At 35.7% G+C, this 14,517-nt stretch overlaps 1 protein-coding gene across 3 annotated transcripts in view; it reads right to left on the reverse strand.

Moving 5' to 3' along the window:
- Positions 1 to 14,517, reverse strand: part of RBM26 (RNA binding motif protein 26) — a 51,858-nt gene that overhangs the window by 25,714 nt on the left and 11,627 nt on the right. For 2 of the 3 annotated variants that reach the window (XM_050333913.1, XM_050333911.1), the window contains exons 2-12: positions 12,890 to 13,008; positions 12,022 to 12,158; positions 11,066 to 11,154; positions 10,280 to 10,491; positions 8,620 to 8,880; positions 6,209 to 6,448; positions 4,622 to 4,789; positions 4,128 to 4,268; positions 2,986 to 3,097; positions 2,028 to 2,187; positions 493 to 657 (exon numbers count right to left, since the gene is read on the reverse strand). In XM_050333913.1, coding sequence (XP_050189870.1) covers positions 493 to 657; positions 2,028 to 2,187; positions 2,986 to 3,097; positions 4,128 to 4,268; positions 4,622 to 4,789; positions 6,209 to 6,448; positions 8,620 to 8,880; positions 10,280 to 10,491; positions 11,066 to 11,154; positions 12,022 to 12,158; positions 12,890 to 13,008 — 1,804 coding nt within the window. The remainder of the gene's footprint in view (positions 1 to 492; positions 658 to 2,027; positions 2,188 to 2,985; positions 3,098 to 4,127; positions 4,269 to 4,621; positions 4,790 to 6,208; positions 6,449 to 8,619; positions 8,881 to 10,279; positions 10,492 to 11,065; positions 11,155 to 12,021; positions 12,159 to 12,889; positions 13,009 to 14,517) is intronic. The other variant, XM_050333912.1, reaches the window with a different exon arrangement.

The raw sequence follows: 14,517 nt of genomic DNA on the forward strand, positions 1-14,517 counted from the left end.
GAGATCAGCAACTCCCTCCCTACTTAAAAATATCCCTGGTCCACTCCCACAAAATTAGTCTCTTAACGTAAAAGAGTAAAAAAACCAACACCTTTTGGAAGAAAAATGAGATCATCTTTCAAGAGAAGAAATGTAACCTTCTTACGCTCACCAAAAGAAATAAAAAAGCCTATACTAATTAAAGCAAAATACATGTTATTCAGCAGAGTTGCATCAAATCTTGCTTCACATGAGATGATGACAGAGTGAAATTCTCCAAGTCACCAAAGGGCTTTCTTTAAATGCCTTTGGTCTTATCTTGCTAATCAATTCCTGAACCCTCCATTTAAGGTCAAAGAACCTACAATGAAAGAGTAACATTTGGAAATGAACTAGATGAAGTATTCATTATCTCAGAAGGACTTAGTTTACTTGATATAAACACTTTTCTAAAAAGCTTAAAATATTCTCTTTTACATAATACTCTAAATAGAACAGACTTAGATCCTCCACCTTCTGTGTGGTAGTTTGGATTTGTGGTGCACTGCCTTCTCGATGCCAATAAACTTTTATAAAACGATTATTTAATACTGCTTCTGTACTTGATATAGCTTTCTTTGCTTCCTCATGTGTGGCAAACTGAATAAGGGCACCTTCTGGATCACCTTGATATGCAACCTAAGATTTAAAACAGAAGAACAAAGCTTAACACATGTAGGATTTTCATTTCTGTCTAGATTATCATAAAATCATTACTTTCTAGGCTTAAAAGCTTACAATTTAAGTCCAATATGGGTCATTAGATAAATACTTCCCATTCATGATTCTGTTGGAAAAGTCTGGTGTCAAAAGCCACCTTGACATTATGCTAATAAAACTTTAAAAACATTTAAAAAATGCTAACAAACAAAGTAAAACAAAATACCCAAAAGTCAACCAGTATTTCTAATTGCAAATATAAGTAGTTGTTTGAAAGACAAAAGGAAGCATCCCTGAAGAAAACTGCTACAAAAAATATAGGGGTCATTTAGTCAAAATGTCCTACCTACTGTCAAGAGCCAGACAGTAAAGTTCATTTTGGTTTTCCTCCTTTGACCATTAGCACATTATTTTAGCTCCAAAGGCCAAGATTATACCCTTTGCAAGAAGAGCAGGGCTTGCAATATCTATATGCATATCTTGTTTCTCTCTACACATCCACAACACTATTTTACTCGCCTTACTGAATAGTACTGTCTGCTAATAAACCCATATTTTTAGGTAAACTACAGAAAGGCTTAAGAAATATTTAATAGCAATTAAGAGAGATGTAAAATCCCTTAGTGTTTGGACAGGCACAGAAGGTTTACTCTGTACTGTATCGATAGGCACAAAACCATTCTGTTACGCGTCTTCATTCCAGCTCTCACTGCAAACAGGAAAGTGTACAGAAAAACACAAGCTACTGTCTCAAACCTGTTGATAATGAAGCACAGTGGAAGGTCAGACTGAGCAGCTTTTAGAGACTGGGTATGAAATACTGGCATTACACATGCAGCCAGCAATATTTAACATCAGTCTAAGTTAGGCCCTAGTTCCTTTATCTCTTTCCTATCTTTCTTTAATTGTTTGCTTATTTCTGTGGGTGATTCCAACAAACCACAAAGTAATTATAAAGTAAAAACTACCACTACTATGGGACTAGAAAGCAATTATATCACAGGGACTGCTTTCTGGATGAGAAATACAGGTTTTCCGTATTTACAAAGGGTTTATGATATCAGAGTCAAACTTGAGAAAATGGGTGAAGAAAAAACAATGCAATCAATTTTCAATCTTTTAAACAATGTACATTAAAAGTCTTATCTGTAAGAAACACATTTGTTGAAAATCATTTCTGCTTCTTCAACTGCAATTCCATTAAAAACAATGAGATCATATTTAAGAAACAAGTTAGGAAAATAATGAAGAGTTTTAGGGAACCAGGAAAAACCAACTGGCATTATCCTTTTAGTAACTATTGCTGTCTTTAAGTCAAAACATACTGCTTTCTCTTTGTTGACTCTTACCTGCAGGTTGACTAAGTTTCCAAACTTACTGAAGTGCTCATTAAGTTTGCTGATATTGTTAAGTTCTGGGGGAACTTTTCTCAATTCAAGCTTTGTATTTTCATTTCCAAACTGTACCTTCTTCTGGAAACCTGGACTATTTGTTCTGTTAAAATTTTGCCTGCAACAAATAAAAATCAAGCCAGAAATCCATAGCAAGCTAGCAAACACATGTTAAATTGTATACGCTTACACAGGAACACGTGTGTATGAACCACAAAGATCTGCAAACTTAAAAAACACGCCATCTTAGAAAAGTGTAGAAGAGTACAGCATATAGGCCCATACACCTGCTGTCTTCCCCACTGATATTCTCGCATACCTCAGCACATAAATCTGAGAGATAATTCACATTTATTTGCTCATGTCAGTAATTCCTGACTTCCACATTGCTTCTCTCCAAAAACTAATTCTTAGCTATTCCATGAAATCTTCCCACTACTGTTTCAAATAACTTACTACAAGGCTCTCCTCAGTCCACACAACCTCTTAAAAACTCTTCCAAATTTTTACCATGTCAGGTGACAACTGGTCACCAAGCACTGCATCCTGTGTTTTTCCTCACTAACATACATGGCATTTCAAACCAAAATAGCAATGATAAAATTCACATTTCACAACTAAAATCAGTCATCTCTAAGAACCATCACACTGCAGCTTTCCTGTTTCTTAGACCATTACAGCTTTCCAGGACAGATCTTAGCACTACCCAAAGCAACTTCATCTATCTGAATAAAGCCTTTAAGAGAAGACAGTCAAATATAGATCACACTAGTGTGAGATTTATTTTAGTACCATCAGCATACTCACAGTTTAACTTGCTTGCCATTTACAGAGATACACATAACGTTTCAGATTACAGTAAAGAGGTTCACAGAATTTCAACTATTACGCCAACCTTGTGTTAATGATCACTCACTTGTCAAACCAAGTCTTCTTTGTAGGAATTCCACCATCCCCTGCACCAATTGTTCTTTTCCTGGATTCAGCATCTACCACTATTCTCATACTACTTTTATTAGGAGGTTTTTCTGTAAATAGATGAGAAGATTTTACTCTTATTTTGTATATTCCTGTGTATCTGATTGCAAAAAAAGGATTCTGCTCACACTGAATTTGCACTGAAAAGCACAACTGTTCATTTGAAATTACTACGATCCTTGTTCTGTCTGAATCAAATCTTGGTCACAGACTTTTCTTCTTAACTATCAACAGATGCTGTGACAGATCCAAATAGCTAATAGCATTCATTTTGTCACAGAAACATCACACATAAGAAAAACAAAAGAGGTGTGACAGAAGGCATCTGCCTCAAGATGACTGCACTCTGATTCACAATGATTCACAATGTCCCATGCAATACTCTGAGGCTCACACCACTTCTGCTAACACCTCCATTCTACTATTAGATGGCACACACAAAAACAGTCATGATAGAAATGCACAATACTCCGGGGCATAAGACCTAGGAGCAAGATTTATGGATGGAGTGGGAAAGGAGTCACTTTTGCTGAAGAACAGGAATCACACTGGGGGACTCCTCACTGAAAATACACCAACAGAAACATAGTAAGATTAAACAGAAATACATACAAATGCAAATAAAAACCACATTAAAAATGGTTTTATCCCTCTTCCTTTCCCATTCTGCATGCGGCTGCTTCTTCACAGGGCCACAGAACTGTGAGGTTAAGATTACTCATGCATAGAACTGTCTGCTACCATATAAAAAACACTCTCTCTCTGCAGCAAAAATCATCCTAAGATTCTGTTACAGAAACTTTAACATTTTTCTGTACAAAAGATACACAAATGACCAGTTAGTACAGCTAAGTGTAAACTATGCAATACTCCAGCATGAGATTTAATTTTAGCTGTAAAAATGCACACACAAAGCAATTATAAATATACTTCCCTATTCAATTAAATGTCTCAATTCCAGAAGATTTTTTTAAAAATGCAATGTTTTCCAGTATAGTATTACACTCTCTGAAAACTCCCTCAATTTGCATTAATGTAAGAAAACCAGCTAAACTAACTAAGTATAGCTTGAGAGCGTACCTCTGGGTGGTAGATCCATATCACCTGATGTGAGTCCTATTAAATTTGGTCTTTGGGCATGTACTCTATGTCTATACATAGGTCTTGAAGTATTTGTTATACTTGGAGCTTCTGGATTATAGCCATCTGTGTCATACGTTTCTGGTAACAAAGAAATTGTCTAATTAAAATAAATTGCAGTTAAAACCCCTAAGGTTTCAAATATAATATTTAATTTAATTACAAGATACAGTTACAATAAAAGAGCTGTATAACTACTATGATAAAAAACTGTCGTGCCAAGTTTTCTGCTTAAACACAATGAAAATACTACTCTACAGTCAAGATTCACATTTTATATGTAAATTTTACTTTCATCCTGAACTAAGTCTTAAAAACAAGAATGGTAAGTTACTGTCACAGTTTAAACAATACAAACTTATTCTCCCACTACGAAATTATAATCTCTATAAAGTACGGTATAATATGGATCAATGATATTCTATTTAGCAAACCTTGTGGGCAAAGCCTCAGTACTACACCTGCTGTAAAAAGAGAGGGTGGAGCAGGAGGCGGCTGGTGATGAATACCCGTTGTAACAACAGTAGGAACTGAGCTAGTTGCTGAGTTTGGGGGAGCATCCATGCCAGCAGGCTGTAAGGGTGGAAGTGGAGGGGGTGGTCCTGTCAAAAACAAAGGAAAACACTGCGCTCATTTATTATCCACTACATTTTCACTACACTCAACTGAAATGTTTTTAAGGTTATTTAAGAAAAAAGGGCACAAGTGCAGACATGATGCTGTACCATAAATGAAACCAATCCTATCAGCAAATGACTCAGAGCCTGGATTACAGAGAAAAGCATTTGAATCGTTTAACATTTCTCCAAACACCTTCTTTCTACAAGTAAAATTGGATTGCTAACCCAGTATTTATTTTTACCAACAGAAGAATTTTAAAGGCCTGTAAAACTCGTCAAAGACACTATTCTTATTTTTAATATAAAATCAATATTTTTAATATTATAAAACCAGTCAATGACTTGACTGAAATTATTTTTCCAAACACCAAAAAAAGAAACCTTCAACTCTGGTAGAACTCTTCTTAAAACTGAGGGTTTTTTGTTTGGTTGGTTTGACTTTTTTTACAACAGGGAATGTGACACTTTCAAAGCTCGGCATTCAAGCCTGACTTTCAGTTTAACCATTGGCAAAATCAGGTTTTGGAAAAAGATACACAGTCACATATTTGGACTTGCCAAGCAGATCTGAAAATAGCATGCAAGGCAGAACTGATCACTCCAACAAAGTTACACTCTATACTAAGTGAAATAAATATTCAGATCTTACTTAAATATACTATCAGCAGGAAATTAAAAGAGTTTAAGAAACCTCCAAGCAATATCAAATATCAATTATTCCTGAATAATTTTACCAAGTGGGACATCTAAGTTAATAAAAAAAGAGAGAAAGGAATAATCACATAAAAGTAACATAGCAGCTTTTAAACCACCCAAGGGAACTGAATACTCAACTGCTATTTTATAAATGAGAGCCAGGCACATAAGTCTTCACATAATTTTTAGTGCTTCAGCTAAAGTACTTTCCAATGAAAGAATAAACAAGCTGGAGAATTTTTCTTAGTTACTTTAGAAGTTTAGTTTCAAAATTAATCCCAAATGACATTTTCAGGTGTAAATTTGATGTGGCCATGAATTATCTTTAAATTTATCAGTACAAATGAAACAGTATCTTTTGTTTCCAGGATTTTCCCTTCTTCTGTAGCAGCAGTCAATTTCAGACAACTTCTCCTATAACACTCAAGGAATTGTGTTTTGCCATGCCATGCTTCTGCTTAAATACAACTAAAATATTACTCCATATTCAAGATTCACATTTAGCATGCAAATTTTACAACAACCAACTCTGCAACAACTATCATCGAAAAGAATCATTTTGAGGTAAGCTATACCGTAGTAGAGCACAGTACAACTTTCTCAAGTAGAGTTTGCATTCTTGAAAACAGCATTTTGCACTGTGTACAACCCAAGTAACATCCAAGCTTTTCTACTAAAAAATGAGGTTTAATCTTTTTAAATTACCTGTTACAGGTGGAAGGCTGGGTGGTAAGGGGCCTGGTGGTGGTACTGGAGGTCTAAGGTTAACAGGAGGAGGACTCAGAATTGGTGGAGGGGGAGGAAGTCCAGGAGGAGGTGGTCCTTCGACAACAGGGGGTTGTGCTGGAAAAGGCAGAATGCCAGGAAGATTCACATCTTCTACCACTACTGGATCGCTTCCATGATCAAAAGGGCACATGTCTCCTCTCATACAGAAACCCTTTTCTGAAACATCAAAAAGAATTGTTGTTAGTATTCAACAGTTGTAGCTTGATTCAGAGTTGATACAAGACTTTCCATGTAAAATGCAGCAGTTTGTAAATTAAGAGTTTCACATACCAGTAGAAACTTAGATTAGAAAATGAAATTGACCATTTAACTTTATTCTTAAGAGTCAGCACTCAGGGACATTGCAGCAACATTCTAGCAGAATAAATACAGCAGTTCAATTTTTCTTGAAGAATAAATTCTACTCTGAATTGTAACAAATTGGGAAAGCAAAGAAAGAAATCTAAATGTCATCACATCAACAAAATCACATTGTTTCTAAGTAATAAGTGCAAAGACTGGAATTGAGAAACCTCTGTAAAGCTAATGTTATAAAATTCTAACAAGACAAAATTAATTTTTTCTCTTTTGCAATTAGAATTAGAATATTTTGCTATAGTTCAATGCGATTACGTAAGAGAAAAAACCTTATTTACAGATGTATGTATTACATGTATATATGCATACATATGTATTAAACACATATATGATTAAAATTAATATACATTGACTTCTTTTCTTTTACACACAAGTAAAACATTGAAGTGAGTCCAGAGAAGGGCCACAAAAATGATCAGAGGGGTTGAAGCACCTCTCCCTACAAAGAAAGGCTGAAAGAGTTGAGGTTGTTCAGTCTCAAGAAGAAAAGGCTCAAAAGACCTCATTATAGCCTTTCAGTACTTAAAAGAGGACTATAAGAAATTTTTTTGTAGAGCCTGTAGTGATAGGACAAGGATCATGGTTTTAAATTAAAGGAGGGTAGATTCAGACTCGATATAAGTAAAAAAATTATGATGATGAGGGTGGAGAAACACTGGAATAGATTGCCCAGAGAAGTGGTAGATGTCCCATACCTGGAAACACTCAAGATCAGGTTGGACAGGGCTCTGAGCAACAGCATCTAGCTGAAGATGAGCATGCTCATTGCAGGGGTGCTAGACTAGATGACCTTTAAAGGGTCCTTCTAACCCAGACTGATCTAGATTACCTGTTTAGCAACAACCCCCAAAAAACAAACAAACAAACACCAAAATACAAGTCAACTCAATACAGGGGAAAAGGTCAAAACACCCTCTGGTAAAATAGGAAGAAAGCTGAGTGTTCCTTCCTCAAAATATGATGTGGAAAGCAGTATGTATTACCTCATCTTCAGTAAGAGTTACAGAACACATAAATTGAAATGTTAAAGCAAAACAGAAGTTCTGCAAAGGGTGAAGTTCAAAACATGAACGTGCAGGTAGGAAGAGCAGTATGATGGAACCAGTTAGCTACTGAAGAGAGGAAACTTCAAAACAAAACTACACTTCTACAACCCAACTTGTTCTACAGCATTGCTGTACTGTACACTGACAAAGCTACTCTTCACAAGTATAACTCTGCCAACACTTGAGACTTCAGTCTCTCGTTTTCTTTACTTAAAAAAAAAAATTCTTATCAGAGTTCTGAATGTAAACCGAATGGTCCAGATCTTAAACTTCTCATTGTGGTATACAACAACAACAAAAAACTTTATGGGGAAATTTAGGCTCTCCTAAGCTAAGAGGTTGACTGATTGAATTTAGCTAAGACACCGCTAGTTGCAGCAGCCTCTTGTGTGGATTTTGGCACAAGACACTCAAAATGAAAGTGTAAGATATAGATAAGCAAAAAAAAAAAATCCCAAGCCAGTCTTAAGAAACACCTACACAGAAAAAAATAGTTGGTTAACATGAGCCTAGAAAGTTTCAGTTCTAGAACTTTCTAGCTGAAAATTGTCTCTTAGGTAAGATGGAATAAAAAACGATGAGATCAGTAAGGTCAAAACTATCAAATATAGAATTTGGCTGGAACATGACATAGGATGGAAAACCTGGAAAAAACCTGACATTTTAAATAACTTTTCAATATAAATATAGTATTTTTCAGCTCTATAAAATAATTCTAGCAAATAAAAAATTATTCAAACACCAACAAAGCAAGCTGCCTAAATTTAATAAGGAGCAGGACAAAATTTGCATTCAAGAATTATGTACCAGAAAAAACACCCACCACAACAGCGAAGATCAGGAAAAGAAAGGCAAATTACCTCAATATTTTCAGAAAGGGGCAAATCATAGCTGCAGGAAACAATTAACAAACTATGGGCATACCGTCATAATCTCTACAGCGTTTCTTTGGCAGGGGAGGTCTTCCGTAGGAGTTGTGGTCCAGTTGCTCTTCATGGAACTCGGACCAGCTTTCAGTAGTGTTGTTTCCATGATGAGCAGGAGCAATAACAGTAATAGTACTGCTCAGTGTAGGGACAGGATAGTGGCCAGATGAAATATTTGTCACAGAAGAAACTGGAGTATAATTGTTCTCTAACGGATCTGTTCTATCCATGTCGTATTTTGGCTTTCCCAAATCTCTCTCTGTAACAAAAATATAAAAATTATACTGGTTAATCCCTTCTGCACATTTTCAGCAGAAGCAGCCACTAACCTGTGTAAGTATCTTTATTCTGTATCAACTCAAAACATATGATAATTGAAAAGTTTTACAGGTTGCCCAAAGTGCCTGTGGAGCCTCCACTCTTGGAGTTATTTATAACCCAACTGGTCCTAAGCAACCTGCTCCAGTTTATTTGCTTTGAGAAAGGGTGTTGGACTGCATGAGTTTCAGAGGTCTCCTCTAACCTCAAATATTCTGTGATTCTACATTCCAAAGGTTTAATCAGAACAATAATAATCTGAGGAGTACCTAGTCAGATACTGGGGTATTTTAATAACAGTTATATCCAGAGTAGAGCAAATACTCTATTTAATTTCAGGCAGAGTACATCTTTTTTAATGATGCACATATTCTAAGAACTTCAGATGGAAAGTTTTTCTGAATAAGGGGAAGCACTGACCAGGAAAGGGTAACCATCACCTGAAAACAGTTTAAAACTTACAAATCTTTAATGTTTCAAGACACTGTTATTGTCACATCTTAATTTTGTTTAGCTTCATTTTATGTGGTACGCAAATGCATATATTTATTGCATGCAACACTTGGTCACGACAGGGGAAATAATAGTGCCTGATAGGTGTGGAACACCCCTGGGTAGATACAGCAAGGAAAACGACCTTTTATTTTGAATACATAATAACTATTCTCTTAATTTTCTAATTTTACCACCAAATAAACAGTAAGTGTCCTGATTAAGACAGAACAGTTATGTCTAAGATAGGAAAAAGATACAAAATCACTCTCAATGCTCTTTTACAATTTATCATTAAAACCTACTGAGGGAAAAAGCATCCTCTAAAAACTACTGTACTGAAGCCTTAAGTCCTATAGACATATGCACAAATGCAAATATTTGCTGTAATGACTTCAGCCCCTCCCTATGACACCAAGGAGGGGACGAGACCAAAAGAATTGAGCTTTACTGTTCCACTTGACAAGTCATTTGCTGCCAAAGATGTAATCTCTGCCAGATGTACATCTGTAGATGACTATTAATTTCTATATCTCCCCAAACCAGACTCCAAAATCTCTACAATTTAATGAAATGGAATTACACTGTATTTTTCTGCCTCTCTGACAACAATGCTTAAAAATGGCCAGCATAGTCATCTCAATACAAAGGTATTAAAGAAGAATGGAGAGTAAGAGAGGAAAACAAGCCTCGAGAACACAATCTCATATGCCTCATTTCCTCAGCTAAATCTGAACAAAACAAGAACAACAGAAGAAATTCTAGTACATCTTCTACACAGTTTTTAAGTTAAGTGTCTAAATTTTGTAGGAAACATTCACCGTATTTTAGAGACCAACTGTTGGTACCTCTGCTTCGTGTTCGGCTCCGGCTTCTGCTTCGGTCTCGATCACGGTCCCGCAATCTCTCTTTGCTCCAACTCCTACTTCTGCTCCTGCTGTAGCTCCGACTCCTCCCTCTTCGTCTGTTATATCGATCCCTATAGGAATCTCTTCTGGGAGGGTTTCTGTCATAATCTCTCTTCCGAGAACGTTCATCTTTTTTCCTTTCATCACGGCTTCTAAACATGAAATTATTTACATGAATTACAAAGCTGTAGTTTTAAATCTTAACTACCATTAAAAGCTTCAAGAAATGGCAGTGAAAAAATTAGAGAAAAGCTACAAATTTCATCTAACTATGGCTATTCCCTTCTTCTCAGAAGAATTTTAAAATTAATTTGGTTTATTCATTTTACCATCCATAAGATTTTAAAACACACATAAATTTCTGTTTCTGCCCAATACTGCTTCTTCCCCAAGTTTAAAACACCAAGAGTTATTGAAGGGAAAGTTTCTAAATGAAAATTTAACCTCAGTATCGAGCAGAGTAAGTACTGTAATATAAACCACAAATCTGACATTAAAATGAATTATAAAACTCACATGTGACAGCTGTGCACAACTCAAGAGACAGGTTATATTGTCACTTATATACTCGCCATTTAACTATGTATGCATAAGAGCAATTAAGGTCTTCTTTTTGGGTTTATTAGGTGACAATAAAGAAACAAAACATTTAATTTAGTAACATCATAAAAATCTAAATCCATCTGACTACTAATATCATACAAGGGATTAAGCAAAATTTATTACCTGGTATCTCTGTAGCGAGAACTTGACTGAGGAGGGCTGTGATTTAATCTTCTAGAGAACTTTTTCTCTCGCTCTTCCTCTTTAACTATCTGAATTCAAAGCATATACATTAGATCAAAACACAAGTATACTAAAAGCCACACTTCTGCAAGCGTACTAAAACCAAAATCTCAAAATGCTAAGCAAATTCAGCAGTAACACTGAAATGAAACATTTACCATTTAATATATTTAAAGAATCTTCATAATGTATTAGATTTCTATTTCTAGGAATATTCAAAGCACTGCTTGGGAGAAAATAAAGTAGAATAATCCATCCTTACAGTGTTGCACTGAAAATACACCTGCTTTTGATACAGGTGGACAAAAAACCTTATTAATGTTTTGGGATGGGAAGGCATGGATATCCAAAAATTGACAGCAGAGTCTTGTCTTCACCAGCAGGTTATCTGGTTTAGTTCACACTTAAACACTTACATGGAGGCAAACCTAGGTTGCTGTCGAAAAGCACAAACCTACTCTTCTGGCTCAGCGAATAACGTAAACACCTGCAATGGAAGGATGCTTGCCTGGATCAAGCAGTTGAAGGAATGAGGATTACCATTTAGAATTGCAGTCTGGATTTATGGTGAATTGAAGGGCACCATAACTACAACAGCAATCTTGAGCAGAGAACTAATCTAGGTTGTACTGCAACTCCTACACTACCCAGTAACTTCATTCACCTTTGCTAGCTGAAACCACTTCGGTTTACTTTGAAGCACCCATTTGTGTTGAGAAAAATTGTGTAGCAGTGTTCAGTGTGCCAGGCACAAATCTTCTGACATATTTTAATGCTGTCATGTAATTTATGGGACTATTAGTAATAAACAAGTACACATTATAAAATTGAAACACATAAGCAAATTACATGAATGAAGAAAAAATATGTACATTTAAATGAAAATCAATGCCCACCTCTTCTTTTTTTGACTCTTTTTCTTGGTGCTGAAAAAATTCTACTTTCAGGCTTCCTGACGATGGCTGTTCTGGTGGAGGTAGGTAGCTTTTTGTATTCACAGCATCAAACAGTTTTTCCACAAATATCTGAGTTTCTACAAGTAAAGAGTGTGAAAATATCCATTATCCACAACCATGAGTAACACTTGTTCTTCATTAAATAAATAAATAAATAAAAATAATAATTAAAAAAACAATCAATCAAAACCAGCATTCAGCAAAAAATTAAAACAATGAAAAGTATTTTCCTTAAATACTCTGTTCCTAATGTTATATTTTAAAAAACGACTTTAAAAAAGTCAAGAAACATGTCAATAATGACAATGTTTCACAAAGGTGAACATTGAACTCTTCAATTATTTCAACTCTTGAATTATTTAACGTTTCCTAATAAAACATTTGGAAGAATAGTTCTGGAATATATATACAGAGCTTAAACACTTGCCCAAAGAAGTTGTGGATGCCCCATTCATGGAAGCATTCAATGCCAGGTTAGACAAGGCCCTGAGGAACCTGGTCTAGTGGGTGGCACCTCTGCCCATGGCAGGAGGGTTGGAACTGGATGATCTCTATGGGCTCCTTCAACCCAAACCATTCTATGCCTCCATGATTACTAACAGACACAAAACAGGTAAATCTACGCATAATGAGCCATACACCTGGGTTTTTTTGTAATTGCTTCATGAAAACTGCATCACGTTCTTCAATGCAACAAAGCTAATACAGAGGTCAATGCACAGTTCCATGGTAAAAGATTGTTTGAAATAACTGAATGAGACAGAAAAAAATTTTAACTCAATCTTAATTGTTATGACAAAGCCCATACCTTTCTGAAGAAATACATCCAGCTGATCAACACATAATGCCTTCAGTTCCTTTTCACTTTTATCCTTCTTTACCAAAGCCAGAACATATTTGGCCAGGGCAGATGGATCTGCATCACATCTGCAAATAGATTAATTAGGAAAAAAAAAAGGTAATTTATTATAGAAACAATGTCTGAAACTGGTATGACCAGTACATATACAGGGCAAAAACACTTCCTAACAAAATAATAGAAAAATACTCAGGAGTGTTTTTCAAAACAGAATCCAGGTATGTAAGACTGTTAAATACCACTTTTCTTTTCAAGAGAACAATTGCCTAGAATATTTCCTAACAATACTGCACAGAGAACAGCAGAGCAAACTAGAATGAACTATTATGAATGAAACAGTATCAACTGCCTAATAGTATTAAAAACAATTACAAAGACAACAAATACTTCCATAATTTCCCAAAGATGAAATCAGCAATCCCAAATGTAATACTGAGTGACTGTTAATGGGGGGGGGGAATCAGTCTCTCAAAAGACTCAAATATAGAGAATGCTAGAGAATCTTACTATTACTATTACTTACATATGAACACCATAAAGAGTAGATTAACTGAAAAAACTTGGTTTCAAAATCCCAAATTCATATATTATCACAGAAACCTCCATAAGAGGATTCTGAAAATAAAGGGAAATTAAGGGATCATTATCCATTTGACATCTGAATTCATTCTAAAATTAAGTACAGAGCACTTCAGTGCTGAAGCTGATGGACTCATGCACGTGAACAAAGACCTTAGAATGGAGTAAGCCGTACATCCACATTCAGTACAATATTATTTACTATAATTGGCATAGTTTTTATACTGTTTCACAAATAGTAATCTACAACGAACTTTGTAACGGTGCTTTAGAGTAAAACCTGCCAAGGCAAGTGAGACTACTGCAGAAAACCATTTCATGCTGCATAAGACAGTAACTAATGAAATGGTGAGACACTGGTCTTAAACCACTGAATACACTATTTAGCATAAACCAAAGGAAGACTGCAGGCCTCATAAAATCAGGCAGGATTTAATGGATGCACATCAGCTGTGTGAGAGACACAGCTAGCTTATTTGGGTGGTAATCAAAGTTAGTACTAATGTTTTAAAGAACTACTATAGGAAAAAAACTGCAATGATGCATCCTAATTGCACATTCTCTCTACTAAAAATAACCAAGAAATAGGCACAATTAATCTGTGGTCATGGAGTTGCACTGAATATGAATATTACACAAATACTGTTATAGCACAGATGTCCAACATCACAATGAAGGAGTAAAACAGAACTTCCAAATCTCTTCCACAATAAACAAAATTTAAATGCTGAAGCTCAATTATCAATCTGAATGTTGATCATTGTTTTGGACACTGGAAGAAACCAGATCCATCACCATATCACACCACCTAACTCCCCTCCCCAAAGAAACTTATCTTCTGCACAGCAAGCAACATCCCCCCTGCAAACATATCCACTACACAAAAGAAGCTGATCTGTCAGCATCCATCCTCAGGAGACCTTATGGACAGCCTGGGCCCAGCACAGTGCCCTGAAGTTAAAGGTCAGAGCTTCAAACGTAATTCAGCATCCTCTAGA

Source organism: Myiozetetes cayanensis, unplaced genomic scaffold (assembly GCF_022539395.1).
Source record: "Myiozetetes cayanensis isolate MyiCay16 unplaced genomic scaffold, myiCay2020 scf5-8, whole genome shotgun sequence".
In the NCBI taxonomy this organism is placed as follows: Eukaryota; Metazoa; Chordata; class Aves; order Passeriformes; family Tyrannidae; genus Myiozetetes; species Myiozetetes cayanensis.